The 23,323-nt window shown below is 41.3% G+C and overlaps 1 protein-coding gene across 4 annotated transcripts in view; it reads left to right on the top strand.

The window, feature by feature from the left end:
* The first annotated feature begins 6,203 nt into the window (after window positions 1–6,203).
* Window positions 6,204–23,323, top strand: part of ZFR (zinc finger RNA binding protein) — an 88,242-nt gene continuing 71,122 nt past the window's right edge. For all 4 annotated transcript variants that reach the window (XR_013532346.1, XR_013532347.1, XM_035291718.3 and 1 more), the window contains exons 1-2: window positions 6,204–6,320; window positions 6,614–6,713. Coding sequence is in view for 2 of the 4 variants with exons in the window: in XM_035291718.3 (XP_035147609.2) it covers window positions 6,284–6,320; window positions 6,614–6,713 (137 nt within the window). In the remaining 2 variants the exon portion in view is untranslated. The remainder of the gene's footprint in view (window positions 6,321–6,613; window positions 6,714–23,323) is intronic.

A 23,323-nucleotide genomic window follows, 5' to 3' on the forward strand; every position in this document is an offset into this window, starting at 1 on the left:
TACCATGTTGGTCAGGCTGGTCTTGAACTCCTGACTTCAGGTGATCCACCCGCCTTGGCCTCCCAAAGTGCTAGGATTACAGGCGTGAGCCACTGCGCCCAGCCTTACTAGCCCCATTTCAAGTGCTTAATAGCCACATGTGGCCAGCGGTTACCATATTGCACAGTGCAGAGAGAGAACATTTCTATCTTTGAAGAAAGTTGTGTTGGACAATGTTGCTCTAGAATGTGGGCTTTAAACCAGTATGTCCTTCAGCATCTTCCACTGATAATCATATCAAGCTCTAATCAGGTCACAGTGTGGCTGAGACTCTTCTCCAAGCTGCTAAACAGCTGCTCCTACGGCTGCCTTGAATCCTGTAGGTTCTTCAGGTTCCTATGAATATGTTACTGACACAAAGAAACCCTTGTAACATTGGTGTTGGGTGTTCAAGCTTGGCAGTAAATAGCATGTGCTAGAATGTCAAGGGAGCTGCAAGGACTAAAATAGGTTGGCATCTGCGTTTGTGCCTAGTACCATGTCAGATGTTACTTGGGGGAGGGTGAAGAAAGATAGCAAAGACCTGTATCATAAAACCACTGCCCTCACAAAGCGGACACAAGACTAATTTCATTCATCCCCAAAATATTTATTAAGTGCATACTGTGTTCTAGGAATTGTTCTCTTTTTTTAATACTTTATTTTTTGAGACAGCATCTCACCCTGTCACTCAGGCTGGAGTGTAGTGGCATGATCTCAGCTCACTCTAACCTCTACCTCCCAGGCTCAAGGGATTCTCTCACCTCAGCCTCCTGCAGTTGGGACTACAGATGTGTGCCACCATGTCCAGATAGTTTTTGTATTTCCTTTTCTTTTGACATGGAGCTTCACTCTGGTTGCTCAGGCTGGAGTGCAATGGCACAATCTCGGCTCACCACAACCTCTGCCTCCAGAGTTCAAGCAATTCTCCTGCTTCAGCCTCCTGAGTAGCTGGGATTACAGGCACACGCCACCACGCCCAGCGAATTTTTGTATTTTTAGTAGAGACAGGGTTTCACCATGTTGATCGGGATGGTCTCGATCTCCTGACCTCATGATCCGCCCGCCTCAGCCTCCCAAAGTGCTGGGATTACAGGCGTGAGCCATCGCACCTGGCCTAGTTTTTGTATTTTCTGTAGAGACAAGGTTTCACTGTGTTGCCCAGGCTGGTCTTGAACACCTGGCCTCAAGCAATCTGCCCGTCTCAGCTTCCCAAAGTGCTGGGATTACAGGTGCAAGCCTCCATGCCCAGTCGGAATAGTTCTAGGCATTGGAAATTCATTGGCAGATAAAACAGACATGATTCCTGACCCTGTGGAGTTTATGTTCCTTCCTGGAGGAAGAGAGATATTGAGTATGAAATGACCAGTCTGATGAGTGTTACAAAATGAGAACTATGGGATGCCTTGGAATGAAATAATTAAAGAGCCAATAATGTAACTGCTCTAGGAGTTCATAAATGAAAAATAGCCATGTGCACTAAAACTGGAAACACAAAAGTGACTCTAGTGACCCATCAGTAATAGGATGTGTTCTTACTTTAGGCAAGGGTGAATCTTTACAAGATTTTCAGCAGCATGATGACATGTTCAGATGTGTTTCAGGGAAGCATCATGTCACAGAGGTCAGGCATTCTGGAAACAGATAGGTCTAGTTTAAATCTTGTGTCTGCTACTTATTACCCTTGTGAACTCAGTTTTACTATCTCTAAATGGGATGGTCATAATAGTACCTACCTTGTAGGTTTTTGTAAGGGATAAATGAGACAATGCATTATAATGTACACTGTAATTATTACTACTTTTTTTTAAAAAAATCTTAGATCCTTGATCACTATGTAGAGGACAGGTTTGAGAGGATTAGATTCTTGGGACAAGAGACAAATTCATGGGCTGTTGAAGTAGGCACAAGTAGGTGTTGTACTAAGAGGCAAGAGATGAACTAGAGTAGTGGTTGCAGAGAGGAAAATAATTTTAGATATTTAGAGAGTTTGGGGGAAAAAAGGTATATCAGCAATTCCATTCCTAGGGATATACTCAGGAGAATTAAAAACCTCTGTCCACACAAAAACTTGTATATCAATGTTCATAGTAATGTTATTCATAGTAGCATGATAATGGAAACAACCCAAACATCCATCAACTTATGAATGAATAAATAAAATGTGGTATATGCAAACAATGGGCAATGAAATTTTAAAACATTATACTAAGTGAAAGAAACCAGACACAAAAGGCTATATTATTATATGATTCCATTTATATGTCCAGGATAGACAAATCTATAGAGACACAAAGTAATTTTGTGGTTGTTAGGGGTTGGGAGGAGGTGGAAACGGGCAGTGAGTGCTAACGGGTACAGGATTTATTATTGGGATGATGAAAATGTGCTTACAATGAGCCAGGCACTGATCTAAGAGCTTTACATCTAGGAAGTCTTTAACTCCAACCAACAACCCCCGATGAAGATACTACTTTTACATCTCTATTTACAGAACAGGGAAAAAACACTGAGGCAGAGAGGCTGTGGCTGAGGTCACAAAGCAGAACGTGACAGAGCTGGGATTTGAAGCCAGGTACATCCAGCTTTAGAGTCTTTGTTCTTACTCTCCTTGCTATACTCCTCTTGCTATAGAGTAGCTAGCATGATATCCTTTCTGCCTACTTTATCTGTATGGTATCAAGGTCTTTCAGGATACCACACGTTGACTCAAAGGTGTGACCGAAGACAACTATTATAGATTTATTTTTGGTGAGTTTAGGCGCCGGCTCTCTCAGGCTAGCTCCATCTTGTGGCTAATTGACTGCCAATGACGTTTCCTCATTTGCCTTTAGATCCTAATTGAGGTTCATAATCATGACCCTGAGGCACAGTCATGAACTTGAACTGCCTTCTGAATCATGAAAGAAAGATTAAACTATCCACAGTGTTTAATCTAGAACATACTCTTTTAGGGCAGAGCCACCTACTTTTGAGTTGTAGGTGTGACTTGCACAGTGCATTCAATTACTAGAAGGTTGATTTTAAAAGACTAACAATTGGCCTGGCACAGTGGCTCATGCTTGTAATCCCAGAACTTTGGGAGACCAAGGTGGGCAGATCACTTGAGGTCAGGAATTGAGACCAGCCTAGCCTAACCAACATGATGAAATCCTTCTCCACTACAAGTAAAAAAAATTAGCAGGGCATAGTGGTGTGCACTTATGGTTCCAGCTACTTGGGAGGCTGAGGCAGGAGAATTGCCTGATCTTGAGAGGTGGCGGTTGCAGTGAGCTGACATCAAGCCATTGCACTCCAGCCTGGGTGACAGAGTGAGACTCTGTATCAAATAAATAAATAAATAAAAATCATCTAGCCTAGTTCTTTTTGCATCAAAAAGCTAGGTGTTAGGCCAGGCATGGTGGCTCACTCACGATGGTAATCCCAGCACTTTGGGAGTCCGAGGTGAGCAGAACACCTCAGCCCAGGAGTTGGAGACTAGCCTGGGCAATGTGGTGAAACCCCATCTCTACAAAAAATTAGCTAGGCATGGTGAAATGTGCTTGTAGTCCTAGCAATTTGGGAGACTGAGGTGGGAGGACTGATTGAGCCCAGGAGGTCAAGATTGCAATGAGCTGAGATTGCAACACTGCACTCCAGCCTGAGCAACAGAGTGAAACCGTGTCTCAAAATTTTAAAAAGCTAGATGTTATTTTACATAAATGCTGCCTCATTTAAACCCCACCAGAGTCCTGTCAGATAGATGTTATTATTCTTCTTGCCATATGGGTTCAGATAGGTTAAATAACATGATCAGGTTATTCAACTATTAAATACCCAGGAAAAAGACTCAAGACCCCTCCAAAAGTCCTTCCTTAAAGAAGCCCAAGTCAGGCGCAAGTAGGTGTTGTACAGAGAAGCTCTTCCTACAGGCTGCATCATTGAGAGTGCTGTTATAAATAATTTTCACTACTCCTACACCGACTTTGACCCCTAAGAACCAGGGGAGAGGCCCCATCTTCCTCTATCTAGTTATGTGCTTGCTCATTGGGGTGTGCCAGCAGCATGCCATCCTCCAAAGGCCTGCCGAGCAACCAAGCATAAAACTGGCCTACACAGACTCTTTTTAGGCAAGTGATTAACACCTGTCTTTTCTCCTCCAGTTTTATTGAAATAGCCAATAACTAATAGAGCCAGTTCATTAAAGCAGTTTACAGTCAGTGTCTTGAAGCTTGATTGCTTAATGAAGTTCAAGGCAAAGTACCTTTAAAATACAGCTCTAATATCCTACATGTAGGAGCTATTTCTTCCTAGCAACATCCTTGGAGCACAAATAACTTCTGCCTGGGAAAACATCAGTATTCTCAAAAATAATGACACTGCCTTTTCTCCAAGGTTTTACATTTTCTCTTTTTGAAATGAGTAACAGGACAAATCAGACAGGTTCTGAGAGCCTGTACTTTTGTAGGAGGCGTGGGGGAGCAAGGTTGGTGCAAATAAGAATTGAGGCATTGTTTCTGCTCTGGCATAAGAAAGTAGGACAAAGCCCTGAATTTCATGGATGGGTTCTGATTCACCCTTTGCATTTCTTTTTAAAGTTCATATCCAACAATGAGGGGAGATGAGGAGCAGGGAGTCTGGGAGATGGGCATGGAGAAGGTAAGGAAGAGGTGAAATGCATGCAGCATGTATCCATTGATGGAAGGCAGGAAACAGATAAGTCCAGAGAAACTAGACCATCAGAAGAGGGACTGGAAGAGGAAAGAGAACGGTTGAAGACGAACTGAGAAACTAAAGGGAAAACAGCAAGAAAACACGAGGAAAGAAAAAAAAATGCTTACATGGGGGCAAGTACTATTCTGTCCTTACCACAAAAGATCTGGCCCCCTCACCTGATCTGGTCTCTTTCTCACTGGGCTCCAGCCAGACTGATCTTGCTGTTGAACATTCTTGCATCAGACCCTTCCATTTGCTGCTCTTCCTGCAGGGATCTCCCAGGTCTGTCCTTCCTTCCTTCAAGTGGTCTCCCTAACCACACTCTACATGAAATAGCATCTCCCTTGGCCAGACGAGGTGGCTCAAGCCTGTAATCCCAGCACTTTGGGAGGCTGAGGCAGGTAGATCACAAAGTCTGGAGTTCAAGACCAGCCTGGCCAAATGGCGAAACCCTGTCTGTACTAAAAAATACAAAAAATTAGCCGGGCGTGGTTGCATGTGCCTGTAATCCCAGCTACTCCGGAGGCTGAGGCGGAGAATTGCTTAAACCCAGGAGGCAGAGGTTGCAGTGAGATCGCACCACTGCACTCCAGCCTGGATGACCGAGAGACTCCGTCAAGAAAAAAAAGGAAAGGAAAGGAAAGAAAGGGCACCTCCCTCATCCTTACTGTCCTTACCCTGCTTCATGTTTGAAGCTCCAGTCACCATCAGACGGACTTTCTGTGTTTGGGCTACTGGCCATTGTCTGACATATACCTGCTCCTAGAACGTAAACTCCACGGGAACAAGGGACTTTGTTTTGTTCCCTACTGTATCTCCAGCACCTACAACTGTGCCTGACACCCTTGGGGTGATCGATACCCGCCGGATGGCTCAGGGAGCGGGTGCAGGTCAAGGGAAGGGTATGAAAAGAGGTGTGTACAGGAGGAATGTTTGGGGTGTGCTTTTAGTCCAACAGAAAAGCACTTTCCGTCTCAAAAAAAAAAAGAAAGAAAGAAAGAAAAGCACTTTCCATCCTTTTTCTGTTTCTCTCCTCTCCTTCTCCCTCCCTCCGCACTTCAGAGGTTGGGGGAAAGCTGCGGGAAAGCAGGAAATAAGGCAAAATCCTAAATCGTCCAGCTCGAATTCTACCGAAAAATTCAGAAGCGAGGAAGACAGGGAGACAGAGAATAAATGAACACGCAAAAGTGAAGGCAACGAGTGGAAAGTAAGGAGAAAGGCGAACAGACGTCACGCTCTCTGGTCACGCTCCCCGACTCCCCCGAGGCCGGGCGAGGCGCTCCCGGCACGCGTCCCAGTCGCCCCACGGCCGCGCGGCGTCACCACCACTTCGGAGAAGGCCAGGCCTGTCTTCCCCCGCCGGCCTCTCAGCGCCCGCACAGCCAAGGCCCCAGCACGCGCCCGGGGGAGCCGCGAAGGCGACGGGGACTACAGCTCCCAGGATGCCGAGCACGGCCGCGCCTGCGCAGTGCGGCCGGAGGCGGAGGTCTGTTCTCCGCTGATGAGGAGCGGGGCAGAGGAGGGAGGCAGCGGGTGAGAGTTCAGAGTTCAGCAGCAGCAGCCCGAGCCCATGATTCCCATATGCCCTGTAGTTTCTTTTACCTATGGTGAGTCTAATGTGGCCCACGAGGCCTCTGCCCGGCCCCTTCCCTGGCCCCGGGCAGTGGGGAGGCGCGGGGGTTGGGGCAGGCTCCGGGGAGGAGGCGGCGGCCGCCACCCGGGCGTGCGAGTGAGTGAGGGAGTGCGAGCCGGGAGGGGGAGGCGGCGCGGCCGCGGCCCGGGCCCCGCCAGGGCTGCTCTCACGGCGCCTCTCTCTCTCTCTCCCTGCCCTCCCTCGGCGTCTCGGCTTCTCTGTGTCTCTCCTCCCGCCATGGGACCCGACTTTCCGTGCCCGCCGCAGTGCCCAGCCGGCTGGGGGAAGATGCCAAAATGGCGACCGGCAACTACTTTGGATTCACCCACAGCGGGGCGGCGGCGGCGGCGGCTGCGGCCCAATATAGGTAACGGCACCCTGCCCTCTCCCTGCTCCCGGCTTGCTCGCCCCTCTGCCCGGATCCCGCCGATGCGACGCCCCCGTGCCCGCCCCCAGCCAGCCTAGAGCTCTGGCCCGCTGCAGGCCCGGCCCGACCCAGTCCAGCCCCGCGCCTTTCCCGCCCCGCCCTGCTCTGCTCTGCCCAGCCCGGCCCGCGGCGGGGATCGGCCCCCCATGGGGGCCGGTAGAGACGCCAGAGGTGTAGGGACGTGGAGGCCGCAGGGCCCTCCGGCAGCCCCGTAGCTAAAATGGCCTCCCGCGGCCGCCAAGCAGAGCCGCCACCGCCGCCCGCAAGCCCCCAGTCCCCGCCTCCGCGCGTCCAGCCCCCACCTCCCTTCTTCTTCCCACTTGGAGGGATGAAGAGGGTGGTCGAAGGGACTTCACGGGGAGTGCCGTGTCGCAGGTCCACTAGCTTCTCCTGCGACGACTCTCTGCGTCGTCGCCTGGTGCTTCAACCTCCGGAGCCCTGATAACATGTCGTAGTCTCGGGTACCTTCTCCGTCTTGGGGCTTCTTCCCCAGACGCTCCATCACCAGCAAGCCCAGCTGACAAACTGCGGGTGTCACTGCGTTCATCGGGTTCCTTTAAGTTTTTCCTGCTAGGAGAGAGGTTCACATACCAACCACCTGTAAATTGTGTAGCTCTTAGACTGGAAAAGATGTTCAAAGTTTCTGGAGTGTAGGTCCCAGGTGGGCCTGTCATTCACCTTGGGGGGCTCTTTTCCTGCAGGGGTGAGTGGGGGAGAAGATGTAAGTGAGATAGCACTGAGTCATTGTAATGCTCCGGACGAAATCCCTACCTTAAGGGAAGCTCTCATTTCTAAAGTGACTGTAGTTCATTATACATCTTATCAAAGACAAACACACACACAAGACACTGGATTTTTAAATTGTTACTTTTGAGTCAGTCTGAGACAGTCTTTTGATTCAGGACATAAGCACACACGGCTCCCTGCGTGATCCGCTTTTTATGTATATTAGATGTTGATTAAACCCACGCAGTTTTTTCATCTGATTTACTTCAGGAGGCACATTGTTTAATGGAAAGGACGTCAATGGAAAGGACGTCATTGGGAGCCAGAAGACCCAAATTCAGTCTCTCTTGCTCTTGATTTTTTTACATATATATAAATAATTTTCTTACAGAGAATGGGTCTGTGTTACCCAGGCTGATCTCAAACTCCTGGCCTCAGGTACTGCCTCGGCCTCCCAAAGTGCTAGAATTACAGGCATGAGCCACCACACCGGCCCCTTTTGCTCTTGGTCTTATGATGTTGGGACCTTCGTATGTTTGGGTTTTCATTTTCATCATCTGTAAAATGAGATGCTGGGCAAACTGTCTACTTAGGCTTAAACTTGCGGTTCTGAGGAACCAAGTTGGCTGTATTCCATGGCATCCCTAAGATGCCATTTATTGTAAAAAGTACCACTGTAGTACTAAAAAAAATACTGCCAGTTAAAATAAGACACTTAAGACTCCATTAACAGATGTCAAAATGCATAAATGTGCATTATATTGGCGAAACTAGATTATACCAATTGTTGACTGCCATGTGGCATTTTACAAGTGTTTTTTCTTAAGGCCTTCATTTTAGAAAAAGCACTGAGATGACAAATTACTACAGCAAAGTTTTGGGGCATTTCAAGTATTAGAAAATCGTTATGATTTTTGATAATTAAACAAGGAGTTTCAGCTACTTTGATAAAATCTTTTAGGGCTTAAAAAAATTCAACAGCTTTTTAGGGTACAAGCGGTTTTTGGTTACAGGGATGAATTATATAGTGATGAATTCTGAGATCTTAGTAGGGCTAATGATTTTTGAGGAGAGGAAGAAAAAACATCTTTTTCTGAGAAAGAAGAGATAGCTAATCAGCATCTGTGCCATAAATCTGCTGCTGGCAGATACTAGTGTTCCATCTAGCAGACTGTATTTAACCATTAAAATTTTACTTGTTTTACTGAGGTTTTTTCTGTTTTCCTAATATGGGTTGAGTGATAGATTTGTTGGATTATTAACTTTATTTACTGAAAATGGGTGAGTTCTTTGTGGCACTTCTGAAATATTTTTTTCCCTAAATATAGACCTACAGATAGAAATGAAGGAAGGAAATGCTGATTTAAAGATACTTAATAATTATTTGATAAAATATTTATGTATATTGTTTTATCCCTATATAGGGAACTGTGACAGACTTTCTGTTTCTAATAATTCTTTTTAAACTGTAACAGTAGGTTACTAAATTAAGTGTACATCCGATGAGAAAAGACTAGTCTTTTGCCATTACACATATTTTGCTAAAACTAAGTCACTCTTGTATATAAGTCCTTACATATAAACATAGTACATGAAAACTGTTTGCATTTAATGACAAGAAATCAGGCCCAATAATACTGGGAATTTTGTCAAGGAAGATGAATAAATAACCTTCATAACAAAAGCACATGCAAAAAGTGTGGTGATTATGCTAATTTTTCTTCCTGACGGGAAATAATTATAATGGAACTTTAGAGATGGAAGACCAAGGTCTACTTTGCTAATATTTTTTCACATTTGAAAGATCTCAAACTCAGGAAAATCTTAAGTACAATTCACTCCTTCATATGAAAACATTAAGATTTTTGCGTTTTTTTTTTCAATCAAATTTGGATAGAAAATAGAGTATTCATGGAGGACCAACTTTTTGTATTTGCAGGTTTCACAGAGCCTACTGTGGGATTTTGTGAATATTTGTATATGTAGCGGTCTTGGAACCAGTCCCTTGCTTATATTGAGGGATGACTATATTTATGTGTGAATGATGTGACTGAATTGCTTTACCTATCATTGAATGCAGATAACCGAAAGTAAATATTCTACACCTAAATGTAATTCCCGAGGTCAGCCACGGCAGCTCATACCTGTAATCCCAGCACTTTGGGAGGCTGAGGCAGGTGGATCACCTGAGGTCAGGAATTTGAGACCAGCCTGGTCAACACAGTGACAACCCCCACACTCCCCATATAATACTACTAAAAACACAAAAATTAGCTGGGCATGGTGGCAGACATCTGTAATCCCAGCTATTCAGGAAGGTGAGGCAGGAGAATCACTTGAACCCAGGAGACAGAGGTTGCAGTAAGCTGATATAGCGCCATTGCACTCTGCGTGGGTAACAGACTCCATCTCAAAATAAAATAAGATAAATGTAATTCCAGCTCTTAGTTTTCTTGATCACAGCTCTATAAAGTATTTGATTAAATGCATTTTAGATTTAGACATTTTAGCTTGTTAATATTTGAGATTCATAATGGCACATTAAAGATCAGATTCTTAAGAGATGTTATAAAGAACTGTAATAGTGAATTTGTCAAGTATGTAGATTATGTTTTTCATTTGTATTAATGCATATTAGACAATTTTATGGTAAGCATTTCTCAATCTTTGTGTTATAAGTCCCATAAACTGGAATTTTTTCTCCTGTTTCATATTTAAGTCAAATACGCCAGTTAAGTATTCATTTGTATGTGTTTACATGTGTACATTTCTGACAGCATGTTAATTTGAGGGTGCACAGTAGAAAGCAGATTTCAGACATGGTGAAAATATAGGAATGGCTTCATGGCCAAAAGGGAACTTGGTTGGGTAGATAACCTGTTAGAGTACCTTTTTTGTTTGAGAAAATGCACTTACACAAATCTAGTTTTATTTTTAAATAAAGCTTGGGGAAAGAACTATTATGACAGTTCTAAGGACTTTAGGGTAGCAAAGAATATGAGGAAAAATAATTTTCAGAGAAAAAACTTTCTAATAGTTTCATAGGATCAAAAATCTTTTTTTTCCCACTCTTCATTGACAGTGATAGAGAAGTTCTGATCAGAGTTTTTCAGTTTTTGAGGAGAATTTGTGGCATATACATTTATAAAGCATATGTAATAAACATTATAAAATAAGCCCATTATATCCCACCATTAATAGGACATAACCATTTCTTTGAGGGTTGGGTGGGTTGTTTGTTTGTTTATTTTGTTTTGTTTTAAGACATAGTCTTGCTCTGTCCCCAGGCTGCTTAGTATTGGTGATCATAGCTCACTGCAGCCTTAAACCCCAGAGCTCAAGTGATCCTCCTGTGATAGGCTTCCAAGGTGCTGGGGTTACAGGCATGAGCCACTATGCCCAGCCTAGTTGAGAGTTGTAAACGGCCACTGTCTCTTTACTTATACTTTAGAAAAACCTTGGATATACCAGTAAGTGGATTTTGACTGTTGCTTGACCCTAAGCATCTACCAGTCAGAAGAAAGCATCTCATCTATGATGAGATGATTTTGAGATGTCTTAGGGTCTTCTGTTCCTAAAGGATGGTATAACTTGGGTAGACTAACAGTAGCTTGGATAGGCTGCTAAGCTAATGAATTTTCCTTTTTCTTTTTTTTTTACTTTTTATTTGAATGTAGTGCTAAGAATATTGTGTCTTGAATTCAGGAAAGAATAAAAGTAACACTAGTAAGGTAGAAAAGGATTAAACACTGAGAAGGTGAAAAAACCAGGTTAACAGGTTTTTAAAACCAACCTTGGTGATGGAAATTTACTGGCTTTATCAAGAAGAAAAATACTGCAGCGGCTAATAACAACCTTCCATTGTTGAATCAGAGACCTTAGGATGCATTCTGCATGGATAAGCTTGAAATATGAAAATTTTCTTTCCAAAAGGATTGTTGCTGTTACACTGATGATGTAATGGCTATTAGTCTTAATAGAGTAGGGTGAGCCAGAATATCCCTGTATAGAATAGGTATATACTTGAGTATGCTTTTGTAAACTGCCTTATAGTACAGTATGAACAAAAGGGCATAACTGGAACTAGATAGATGGGTTTGAATCCCAACTCCATCCCTTCATGTGCTTGGACAAGTCTCAACCTTTCTAAGACTTGGTTTCCTCACCTAACTTGCCTTGAGGTGAAGTTTAAATATAAAATTTTCTAGCCTAGTGCCTGACTATCAGTAGGCATTCCTACCAATGCTGTTTCCTGTAGAGATCTAAGTAATAATAATATAAGGGTTTTAGAAGGATTCCTTGGTTAATATCTATCATATATTTGTATAGAGAGTTAACGGTAAAATGTTTTAAAAGTAAAACATTTGGAGTCTTCATTGCTAATAGAGAAAAAAAGGAAACTTTTTATTTACAGGTAACATGATTATTATGCTTGTCAGGCAAATATGTGAGAACTAATAAGAGTACAGCAAATTTTTGGGTCTAAGATCAAGCAAGGGCTAGATTACATGGTGGCTCACACCTGTAATCCCAGCACTTTAGGAGGCCAAGGTGGACGGATCACCTGAGGTTGGGAGTTCAAGACCAGCCTGACCAACATGGAGAAACCCTATGTCTACTAAAAATACAAAATTAGCCAGGAGTGGTGTCACATGCCTGTAATCCCAGCTACTTGGGAGGCTGAGGCAGGAGAATCACTTGAACCCAGGAGGCGAAGGTTGTGGTAAGCAAAGGTCACACCATTGCACTCCAGCTCGGGCAACAAGAGTGAAACTCTGTCTCAGAAGATCAGGCAAAATCAGTAGCATTCTTATTTAATCAATATTGAGTTAGATTATAAGTCCTGTTTATGTATAGCCACCAAACCTATTAATTAAGCAGGATGAAACAAATGAGATACTCAAAAAACACTTTGAGAAGAAAATGCAGTAGGATAGAAAAGTCATAAAAGATGACAAAGATGGACTGTGTTCATGAGTGAAAAACCAGTGCCTTCAAATTTCTCTTAATTAATCTACATATTTAGTGTTACTTCAATAAAAACCTCATAGGATTTTTGGGATAACTTGATAAAAGGGTTTTAATATATATAGTTAAAAAGTGTGGACAGTTAAAAATTGTCATGAAAGTCTTGCAGAAATGATAAGGACTTGTAATATCAGATACTAAAACATTACTCATAGAAAAATGTGGTATTGGTAAAGGGATAGGCAGTTGGTACAGGGATAGATCATTGAATTAAAATAGAGATTCCGGCTCGGTGCAGTGACTCATGCCTGTAATCCCAGCACTTTGAGAAGCCGAGGCAGGGGGATCATGAGTTCAGAAGTTCAAGACCAGCCTGGCCAAGATGGGGAAACCCCATCTCTACTAAAAATACCAAAAAAAATTAGCTGAGTGTGGTGGTGGGCATCTGTAATCCCAGCTACTTGGGAGGCTGAGGCAGGGAATTGCTTGAACCTGGGAGGCAGAGGTTGCAGTGAGCCGAGATTGTGCTGTTAAACTCCAGCCTGGGCAATGGAGCAAAATTTTGTCAAAAAAAAATAATAAACTAGAGATCCCAGAGACAGACATGCTTATATAGGCAATTGGATTCAAATATATATCTAATAAATGTCTGTTTAAATAGATGTATTTGTTAAAAATAATCAGGTACATTATTACTCAGAGACATATCAGGTTAATGAGAAGATCATTCAGGCTTATAAATGTTGTAATTGATGAAGTATTTTAGAATTATTTGGATGCATCTTCAGTCTACTTACTAAAGGTGTGGAGGAGTACACCTGTACTTGTCCATTAATTGTCCTTGACACCATTCTGTCAGAATACAGGATTAGAGTAATTATTCTGAGTGTATGATTTCTTAGTATTTCATAAAAGCCATGTGCAGTACAGCTTTTAATTCGTACTTACAGAGATAAAGTGAATGAACTAAACACTGGGCTTTTTTGTTTTATTTGAGTATTAGTCTTGTATGTACTTTACTTTAAAATGCATTTGTAGGGAGTAATTCATTTACTATTTTATGAGCATCTACAGTATGCATAGTCCCTGCTCTCAGGGGGTGTACATTTCTGGGGCATGAGGGTAGAGACAGATACACCTACAGATAACTATGCCATTATAATAAAGTTTTAATGAAATACTAAAATGGGAAATTGGAGGATTTTGACTATGGAGGCAGACTTTGAGGTAGACTTTGTGTTCTTTCATTCTGAAAATTGAGGGAAGGTCATTTTAGACAAAGGAAAAGTATTGAGCCAAGACAGGAATATCTGGATTGCATGATTGTTACAGAGACTGGGTTGGCTCTGAAGTCAGACTGCCTGAGCTGAATCTGGTTCCTCCTATTAGCTGCAATGTGATCTTGGGCAAACAGTTCTTGTTAATTTTTTAATCTGTAAATTTAAGATAATATTTTCTTTGCCTTACAGGAAAACTGCACACGTAAGAGGATAGTTTAATGAAATGTAATAAACTGAGTATACCTGTGTAACTTGCACTCAAATTAAAAACAAAACATTATCGGCATCCCAAGAGGTTTTTACGTTCTCCATTGTATTGTTTTCAGGGTTCATTATTATTTGTAAAGTGGACCTGGCAATGACTCACACCTGTAACCCTAGCACTTTTGGTAGGCCTAAGTGGGAGGATTGCTTAATCCCAGGAGTTTGAGACCAGCATGAACAGCAAAGTGAGACTCTGTCGCTATTATTAATAAAAGAAAGAAGAAAATAAAACATTATTTGTGAAGTGTTCAGAACAGTCTCTGGCATATATTATATCCCTATCAATGTTAGCCATTATTCAGTAGGTGGCTGGTGAATATGGATGAAACCAGAGAAAGTACAGTCCCTGGCATATATCAAGCATTCAGTAGACATGTTTTGAATTATTCAAAGAAAATAAAGAACACAACTGTGGTTGTCAGCTTTAAAGAGGCTAGATTAGGGATTTAGTACAGTTAGCAATACATTTGAGAAATGATGAAGGATTTGTTTTTCTCGGATATAGAAGTCACAGAGGTTGGGCATGGGAAACTTTAAGGTAGGGCCAGGGAAAAAAGGAAATACTGGGTGGACAGAGAGCCAAGGGTCATGAAAACCAAAAGATGATAGCGAGATTGTCAGCTTTAAAGAGGATGGATTAGGGATTTAGTACAGTTAGCACATTATTGGTATAATTTTAATGACTAGCCTATGCAGGAAAACTAGAATTTGATCACTTGGAGCTACAGAAAGATTAGCATAAAATTTTGCTTAAAATAAGTTTGTAGTCTAGTGGTCATATAGATACTTAAGAGTTCTAGAGGTCACATAGGCTTAAAATATTGGGAAGCACTGTGTAAAATCAAATGAAAATAAATGTTTTGAATTTATGTTTTATTTCTGGGAAAAACTATAATATACACTACTAGTATGGTAGTCAGCATTAAATGGGCAAGGCATGTCTTTGACAATAGATTTGAAGAAATAAGCTTTTTTCATGGGAAAAACAATAAAAACGCTGTTTAAACAATAACCATGTAGATGAGAGCAAAGAGTGCTGTGATTTATTAAAATGGCTTCATAACTTCTCTTCCTCAATCCTGCCCCTTAGCAAACCATTTTATACTGTAAGCGCAGTGGTCTCTGTGAAATGTAAATTTAATGATAACACTCTTCTGTTTAAGTTACTAACAGAATATCTGGTTATCCTAGCTTTATATTTAGAAGTCTGTAATGCTTCACCCACATTTATGAAATTCACACACTTCCAAAAATATTTGGAGTAAGCTTGTAAAAGCTTGACAGTAAAAACTGAATTGACAGAAGGTTAGCTTTTTTTCCCATCTCACTCAGTGTGAATATTCATACCTTTCCTTGAAGAAATGTTAATACATTTGAGAAATGATGAAAGATTTGTTTATCTTGAATATAGAAAGTCACAGAGGTTGGGCATGGTGGTTCATGCCTGTAATCCTAGCATTTGGAAGGCTGACATAGGTGGATTGCTTAAGCCCAGGAATTCAAGACCAGCTAGACCACAAGCAATCCACCCACCTCTGCAAAAATTAGCCTGTAATCATAGTATATGCCTGTGGTCCCAGCGACTTGAGAGGCTGAGGTGGGAGGATCACCAAAGCCTAGGGAGGTCAAGGCTGCAGTGAGCCTTGATTCAGCCACTACACTTCAGTCTGGGTGGCAGAGTGAAACCCTGTCTTTAAAAAAGAAAGTTATAGAGCACTTTGTTTTAATTAATTTATGGTATCCATCAGGGTTTATTGTACCCAATAGTTAGTGAGTTTTTTTGAGCAGTTCTGGTTACAAGGATTGATATACCATGAATTTTATTCTTTCTTAGAGGCCTTCCAAAGAACAAACAAAACATTTCCCTTATTTTTCAAAATGGAATAAAATTCATCCTATTTTGCAAGATTTATATCATGGGATCTTAAACATTTTGCTGTTTTATCATTCTAGGAATTATTTCCTCTTATCACATATTCCCAACTATGTTAAGGACTAATATAAATTGGAAATGGAAGAATGTTGGAATCTCCTAGAAGGGTGGTACGGTAGGAAAATAACTGGTTGATACTGCATTCCCCAAGTATTGCATCTTCATTCAAGAAGCTAGAAAAGAAAGAGACACTAACTTCATAGTTGGCTTTTAGTTTTCCTTCAACACAGTTGAGAATTCAGAATTGTTCTTTCTCTGCCCATACCAGCAAAGGAGAAGAAATTTGACACAAGAAAATGTTTCCCAATTATCAGATATATCAGAAGGTGAATGTAAAAAGTACCCCCCAAGCCAAATGATAATGTTGAAATTGTATAAGCAAAAATCTCAGGCTCCAAGTCATAGTTGATAATGTCCTCCTACATGAATTTTTCAAACTCAATAATCAGTACATAATAAATTTCTAAGTATTAAAAAGGAAATAATGGAATTCTCATTCAGTTAGTCATTCACTAGAAAGGACTTCATTATGTAATATTATGTGACAAGAACCAGAACATCATATTTTGCTAAGCAGATACATGGCAGAATTCTTTAATATTTTGTTGTTGTTGTTGTTTTGAGACAAGGGTCTCAAACTCTAGTCCACGCTGGAGTGCAGTGGCACAATCTTGGCTCACTGCAAACCTCCACCTTCAGGCTCAAGTGATCCTCCTCAGTCCCCTGAGTAGGTGGGACTACAGGCATGTGCCACCATGCCCAGTTTATTTTTGTAGAGATGGGGTTGCCATGTTGCCCAAGCTGGTCTCAAACTGAATTCAGACAATCCACCTACCTTGGCCTCCCGAAGTGCTGGGATTACAGGCCTGAGCCACCATGGTGAATTCTTTAATCTTTTGTGATGTTTGTGCACCAGAATATACTTGATATGGTTCATTAGTGGACAAATGCTGAAAACAGATGTTTTATACAAAGGTGATTGGAAAAAACTAGTTGGTGTAGAAATGAGTTATTGGATTAGACATTCCAAATCTAAAATGGAAAACATTTTGCAATTATGGAGTAAAGAAGATGGCCATCTCTTTAACAAAATATGAGCCATCATACATTTCAGAAAAAATTTTTATGGATTGCATTTTGACCATGCAAGTGCAAGAAGAAGAACCAGAAACAATGATTAAGTACATAGAACCCGTTGGAGATATATTTCAAATCTGGAGTCAGCATTTGTGAGATGGACATGTTCCAAGTTTTTGCATCAGTGTTGCGCGGTTAGCTGTGTTTAGAGAACTTGGTTCATATACTTTGAAATTGGGAATATGGAATAATATTTTGGGTTTTCTATAATTGTTTTTACTGTAATTCTTATTTATAAAAGTTTCTAATAATTCTTTTTCCTTACCCCTTATTTTAATGGAAATTATGTGTTAAATGAGTATAATAATTTTAAAAATTTAAAAGATTCAATGGATGCAGGTGGGAAATGGTGATGGCTATCTTTCCTGGTGAGTTAAACGTTAACCAAAAAATTAGCAGTTTTCCTACAACATTTAACCACCTCTATCCCCTGTAGGCTGCCATTCTAATGAGTTGGTAGAAATTATAGGATAAGCTATCTTATTCTAATCTTATTCTAGTTTTTAAGAAGAAATCAAGCATCAAGACATGGTGGTTCATGCCTATAATCTTAGCACTTTGGGAGGCTGAGGCAGGAGGATCACTTGAAGCCTAGGAATTCGAGACCAGCCTGGGTAGCATAGCAAGACCTCATCTCTAAAAAAAAAAAAAAAAAAAATAGCCAGGCATGGTAGAGTACGCCTGTGGTCCCAGCTACTTAGAAGACTGAGGTAGGAGGATCACTTGAGCTGGGGATGTTGAGGGTGCACTATGATTGCACCACTTCAGTCCTTCCTGGGTGACAGAGTGAGACTGTCTCAAAAAAATAAAAAGAAGAAATGGAGCCTGAATTTAAATTTCTTCTAAAATTCTATGGTAATAAAATTATTGTTGTAATAACATTGTAAAGCTAATGGGAGCTTGACATTACAACATCAAAAATAAGGAATAGCTGGGTGCTGTGGCTCACACCTGTAATCCCAGCACTTTGGGAGGCTGAGGGAAGAGGACTACTTGTGCTCAAAAGTTTGAGACCATATATAAAGAACTCTTAAAACTCAACAAAAAGTCAAATAACCCAATATAAAAATTGGCAAAAAAACCTAAAAAGAAACTTGACCAAAAATGACATACAAATGGCCAAAAAGCCTATGAAAAGATGCTCAACATCACTAATTATCAGAGGAATGCAAATCAAAAATACAGTGAGCCATCACCCCACATTTAGTGAGTGAGCTATCTCCTACTTTATAGTAAACCCAAATTTTTATTTCATATTGCCCTGAAAGATATATGGACCATGTTCTCTAAACACAACCAACTGCTCTACTTTGATGTACAAACTTGCAGTGGTGCAGTCACAGCTCACTGTACCCTCAACTTCCCCAGCTCAACATAGTGAGACTCCCATCTCTGCAAAAAAGTGAGCCGGGCAGGGTGGCAGGGGCCTGTGGCCTCAGCTACTTAAGAGACTGAGGTGGGTGGATCACTTGAACCTGGGAGGTTGAGCAATGTTTATACCACTGCATTCCAGCCTTGGTGACAAAGCGAGACCCTGTGTCAGAAAAAAAAAAAAATCCAGGGATGGTGGCATACACATGTAGTCCCAGCTACTACTTGGGAAGCTGAGGTGGGAAGATCACCTGAGTCTGGGAAGTCCAGTCTGCATTGAGCCATGATCTTGCCACTGCACTTGCTGGGTAACAGTAAAACCCTGTTTCATTTTAAAAGAAAAATCAAAGGAAGGAATAATTAAAGTTGCTTGTCTTTGGGCGATTCTGTAAGGAAGTTTGTCTTTTTTTCCCCAATGTTATACCTGATTTAAAGACATTAAATGTCAGAAATTTTGTAGATACATAAAATGCCACAATTTGACCTAGAAAAGTCCAACAATATTGAGCATTAAACTTGGACTAATGGGAAGATTGTTTTGTGCCATGAAAGAGAAAGAAATGTTGTATCCAGTTACATTGCTATTTTGCCCAAAATTGAAACATGCACACGATGCTATGTTTTCTTTATATTTTTCCCAGTTCTTTATAACTGCAGAAATAGAATATTCTGTTTATACCTGATAGTAGTAATAGGAATATTTCACTTAATCTAAAGTTGGTCATTAGTTTTATCCCCCTCACCAATAGAAGGGCTTAAAATGCTTTAAACTTGATCAGTCCTCCTGATTTTGTGCTCTTGTTATAGATTTTTTTTAACCCTGTAACCAGTTACTGTTGGACATGATTATTTGTTTCATAATCATTGATTATTTAAGTTTACCTTCATATTTACCACTGTTTTTGTTCAACATTCATTCATTCTGAAATCATTTTTATTCTTTCTAAGTAAGTCTGAGAATTTCCATTAGCATGGGTCTAAAAATAACAGGTTTTTCTCTTTTTTTTTTTTTTTTTCTTTTTTTGAGACAAGGTCTCACTGTGTTGGCCAGGCTGGAGTGCGATGGTGCAATCTCAGCTCACTGAAGCTTCAGCCTCCTGGGCTCAAGCAGTCCTCCCACCTCAGCCCCCTGAGTAGCTAGGATGACAGGCATGCCTCCATGCCTTGCTAATTTTTGTATTTTTCAGTGCGGACAGAGTTTCACCGCAATGCCCAGGCTGGTCTTAAACTCCTGTACTCAAGTGATCTGCCTGCAGTAGCCTCCCAAAGTGCTGGGATTACAAACATGAGGCATCGCAACCAGTCTGAGGATTTTTGTTTTTTTGTTTTTTTTAATCTTAAAATACCTTTAATTCTCCCTCCTTGAGTAGTCATCACTTACTCTCTGTAGACGATTTTTTTCCCTCAGGTAACTTAGAAGAGTTTTTCTTTATCTCCTTGGTGATTACAGTTTTACTTAGATGTATCTTAGTATGATTCCTGGTTACTTAATCCTACTTGCGTTTCTTGGGGCTCCTGAATGTGAACATTGTTATCTTTCATTAATTCTGGAGAATCTCTGGCATACTTTTTCTATCTTCTCTCCTAATCTTTCTCTCCATTTGTAATTCCAATTAGATGTAAGGTACCATTTTTTAAAATTCTGTCTTCCAAGTCTTTTAACCTCCTTAATATTTTTCGTGTGCATTCTGGGTAATTTTTACAGATAATTTTCTGATTCACCAGTTTATTGCTAGCCATGTCTAATTATTTATGCAGCAACTTTTCTGAGTTCCTGACTATAATTTGTCAGTTCATTTAATTTTAAAAGTTTATTTGGTTGTTTTTGACCCATATTCTTCCTTTCTCTGAGTTTTGACAGTCTCTTTTACTTGAGATGTGCCTATATTTGTATCCAATAATTCTAATGCTGGGGTCTTAAAAAACTTTTTAAAATTATGTACACTTTTGCTCATAGTATATATTTCCCTTTGGTTTTTGTTGTGGTTTTTGTTGTTGTTGTTGTTGTTGTTGTTGTTGTTGTTGTTGAAATAGAGTCTCACTCTGTCACCCAGGCTATGTCCCAGGCAACATCACCCCAGGCTGTGTCACCCAAGTGCAGTCGTGGCTCACAGCAGCCTCAACCTCCTGGGCTCAAGCAGTCCTCCCCCTCAGCCTTCAGGACCCCACCATACCTGGCTAATGTTTAAAAAGCTATTTTTTTTCTTTTTTAAGAGTCGGGACCTCTGCATGTTACCCAGCCTGGTCTCAAACTCCTGGCCTCAAGTGATTCTCCTGCTTTGACCTCCCAAAGTGCCAGAATTACAAGCATAAGCTACTGTACCCGGGCTCTTAGGATTTTTTTGATTAAGATTTCCTATTTGTTAGAATATTATTTGCAACATTTACAGAATATTTTATACCACCTGGAAGCACTGTCAGCCAAGAGTTACACAGGTTGAGTATTTTCCAGTTAGGTTCACTCAACCAGTAAGTGTAATGTAAATGTTCCGAAATTGGAAATAGCTGGTTCCATGTATTTCAGATAATGGATAGTCAATCTGAATTAAACTAAATCCTTGTTTAGGAATTTGCCTGGTCAGATCACGTGAATTATAGAGGCCAAAGCTAGGGGAAGATTGTCTTGTGCCTAAGTACTGTCAGGAAAGTCTTTTCTCTTTACCCAGAACCAAGACTGAGATAGAAAAAAGTTTCTTACAGTTCTCCCTTAAAGATGGAAGAAGGCTTTTTTCTAATTAACCTACTGTGGTGGTTCGTTTAGGAACCCCAAAGTTGTAAGCTGTTGCTTCCCAATTCTTTTTTTTTTTTTTTTTTTGAGACGGAGTTTCGCTCTTGTTACCCAGGCTGGAGTGCAATGGCGCGATCTCGGCTCACCGCAACCTCCGCCTCCTGGGTTCAGGCAGTTCTCCTGCCTCAGCCTCCTGAGTAGCTGGGATTACAGGCACGCACCACCATGCCCAGCTAATTTTTTGTAATTTTAGTAGAGACGGGGTTTCACTATGTTGACCAGGATGGTCTCGATCTCTTGACCTCGTGATCCACCCGCTTTGGCCTCCCAAAGTGCTGGGATTACAGGTTTGAGCCACTGCACCCGGCCCCCAATTCTTTCATGTCTCTGTTAACATGGAAAGTGATATTTGTACAGTAGCTTGCTGGGTAAGTTGAGAGACTGGAGCCTTGGGTAAGGGATATTGCAGCTGCAGGCAACAGAATTGGGCCCTCAGGCCCCTGATGCACTGTGCATTCTCCCTGAGAACTAACATCAACATCTGGTGGGATACTCTGCTTTTATACTACTCAAAGTGTGGTTGGCAGATTGGTGCTGCTCTGTGACTTCTCATTAATTCCTCATAAAAGGTATTTGTCAGATAATGTAAGTCAACCAACTACTAAACATACTACTATTTGTTTTGAGTCTCCCTCTTCACTCAGGTTGAAGTGCAGTAGCACAGTCACAGCTAACTGAAGCCTCAGACTCCTCCTAGGCTCAAGCAATCCTACTGTCTCAGCCTCTTGAGTAGCTGGGACTATAGGCATGCACCTCCATGCTAGGCTAATTTTTTTTTTTTTTTTTTTTAGATGAAGTCTTGCTCTGTCATGCAGGCTGGAGTGCAGTCGCGCGATCTTGGCTCACTATAACTTCCACCTCCTGGGTTCAAGCGATTCTCCTGCCTCAGCCCCCCAAGTAGCTGGGACTACAGGAGTGTGCCATCACACTTGGCTAATTTTTGTATTTTTAGTAGAGACAGGTTTTCACCATGTTGGCCAAGCTGGTCTTGAACTCCTCCTGACTTCAGGTGATCTGCCTGCCTTGGCCTACCAAAGTGCTGGGATTATAGGTGTGAGCCACCATAATTTTTTATTTTTCATAGAAACGGGTTTATGTTGCCCAGGCTGGTCCTGAACTGGGCTCAAGCAGTCCTCCTGCCTTGGCCTCCCAAAGTGTTGAGATTACTGGCATGATCCACTGTACCTGGCCCAAACATATTGTTTAATTCATCTCCCTTTTATTTTGGTAGCAAAACTGTCTTGAATGAAGCAGTATATGATTTGTACTCTGTACTTAAATTCCTTACCTCCTTGCAAAACAATAGCAGTGTATAGAGCTGCTACATTCTAGACCTCCAGAGATCAGCAGATGCCATCAGAATAACCTTGCTGACTGATGGTGGTTTTTGTTTGTCTTTTTTTTTCTAGAATCTGAAACAGGGTCTCACTCTGTCACCCGTGCTAGAGTGCATTGACACAATCACATCTCACAGTAACCTCCATGACCGGGCTCAAGAAATCCTCCCACCTCAGCCCCCCAAGTAACTAGGATTACAGGCATGTGCCACCATACCTGACTAGTTTTTTCATTATTACTATTTATGTATGTATGTATAGATGAGGTTTCACGATATTGCCCAGGCTGGTCTTGAACTTCTGGGCTCAGTCAGTCCTCTCACCTCAGCCTCCCAAAGTGCTAAGATTACAGGCATGAGCCACTGCACCTGGCTTACTTGTGGTTTTTAGCTTCAAAGTTTTTACCTTTTTTTTTGTCTAGCTTGTTTCATTCATTTAAAATTTTTCACCACTTGAAGATACTTTTTATTGGGAGAGGTTTAGGGTACTTTTATGTTTACTTAGCTGAATGCTGAATATTCAGTTGTTTTTGCTACTGTAAAAAAGTATCTCAAGTAGCAGTAATTAACTTGGAGTGAGAGAGTACTCATTCATTAGTCACCTTCGATTTTTTAAATCATGATTAAACAAAATAAAATTTACTGTCTCAATCATTTTTAAGTATATATATTTCAGTGATGTTAAGTATATTCACATTGTGAAACATCTCCAGACCTTTTTCATCTTGCAAATCTGAAACTATGCCC

The sequence above is a fragment of the Callithrix jacchus genome, chromosome 2, assembly GCF_049354715.1.
Source record: "Callithrix jacchus isolate 240 chromosome 2, calJac240_pri, whole genome shotgun sequence".
Lineage (NCBI taxonomy): Eukaryota > Metazoa > Chordata > Mammalia > Primates > Cebidae > Callithrix > Callithrix jacchus.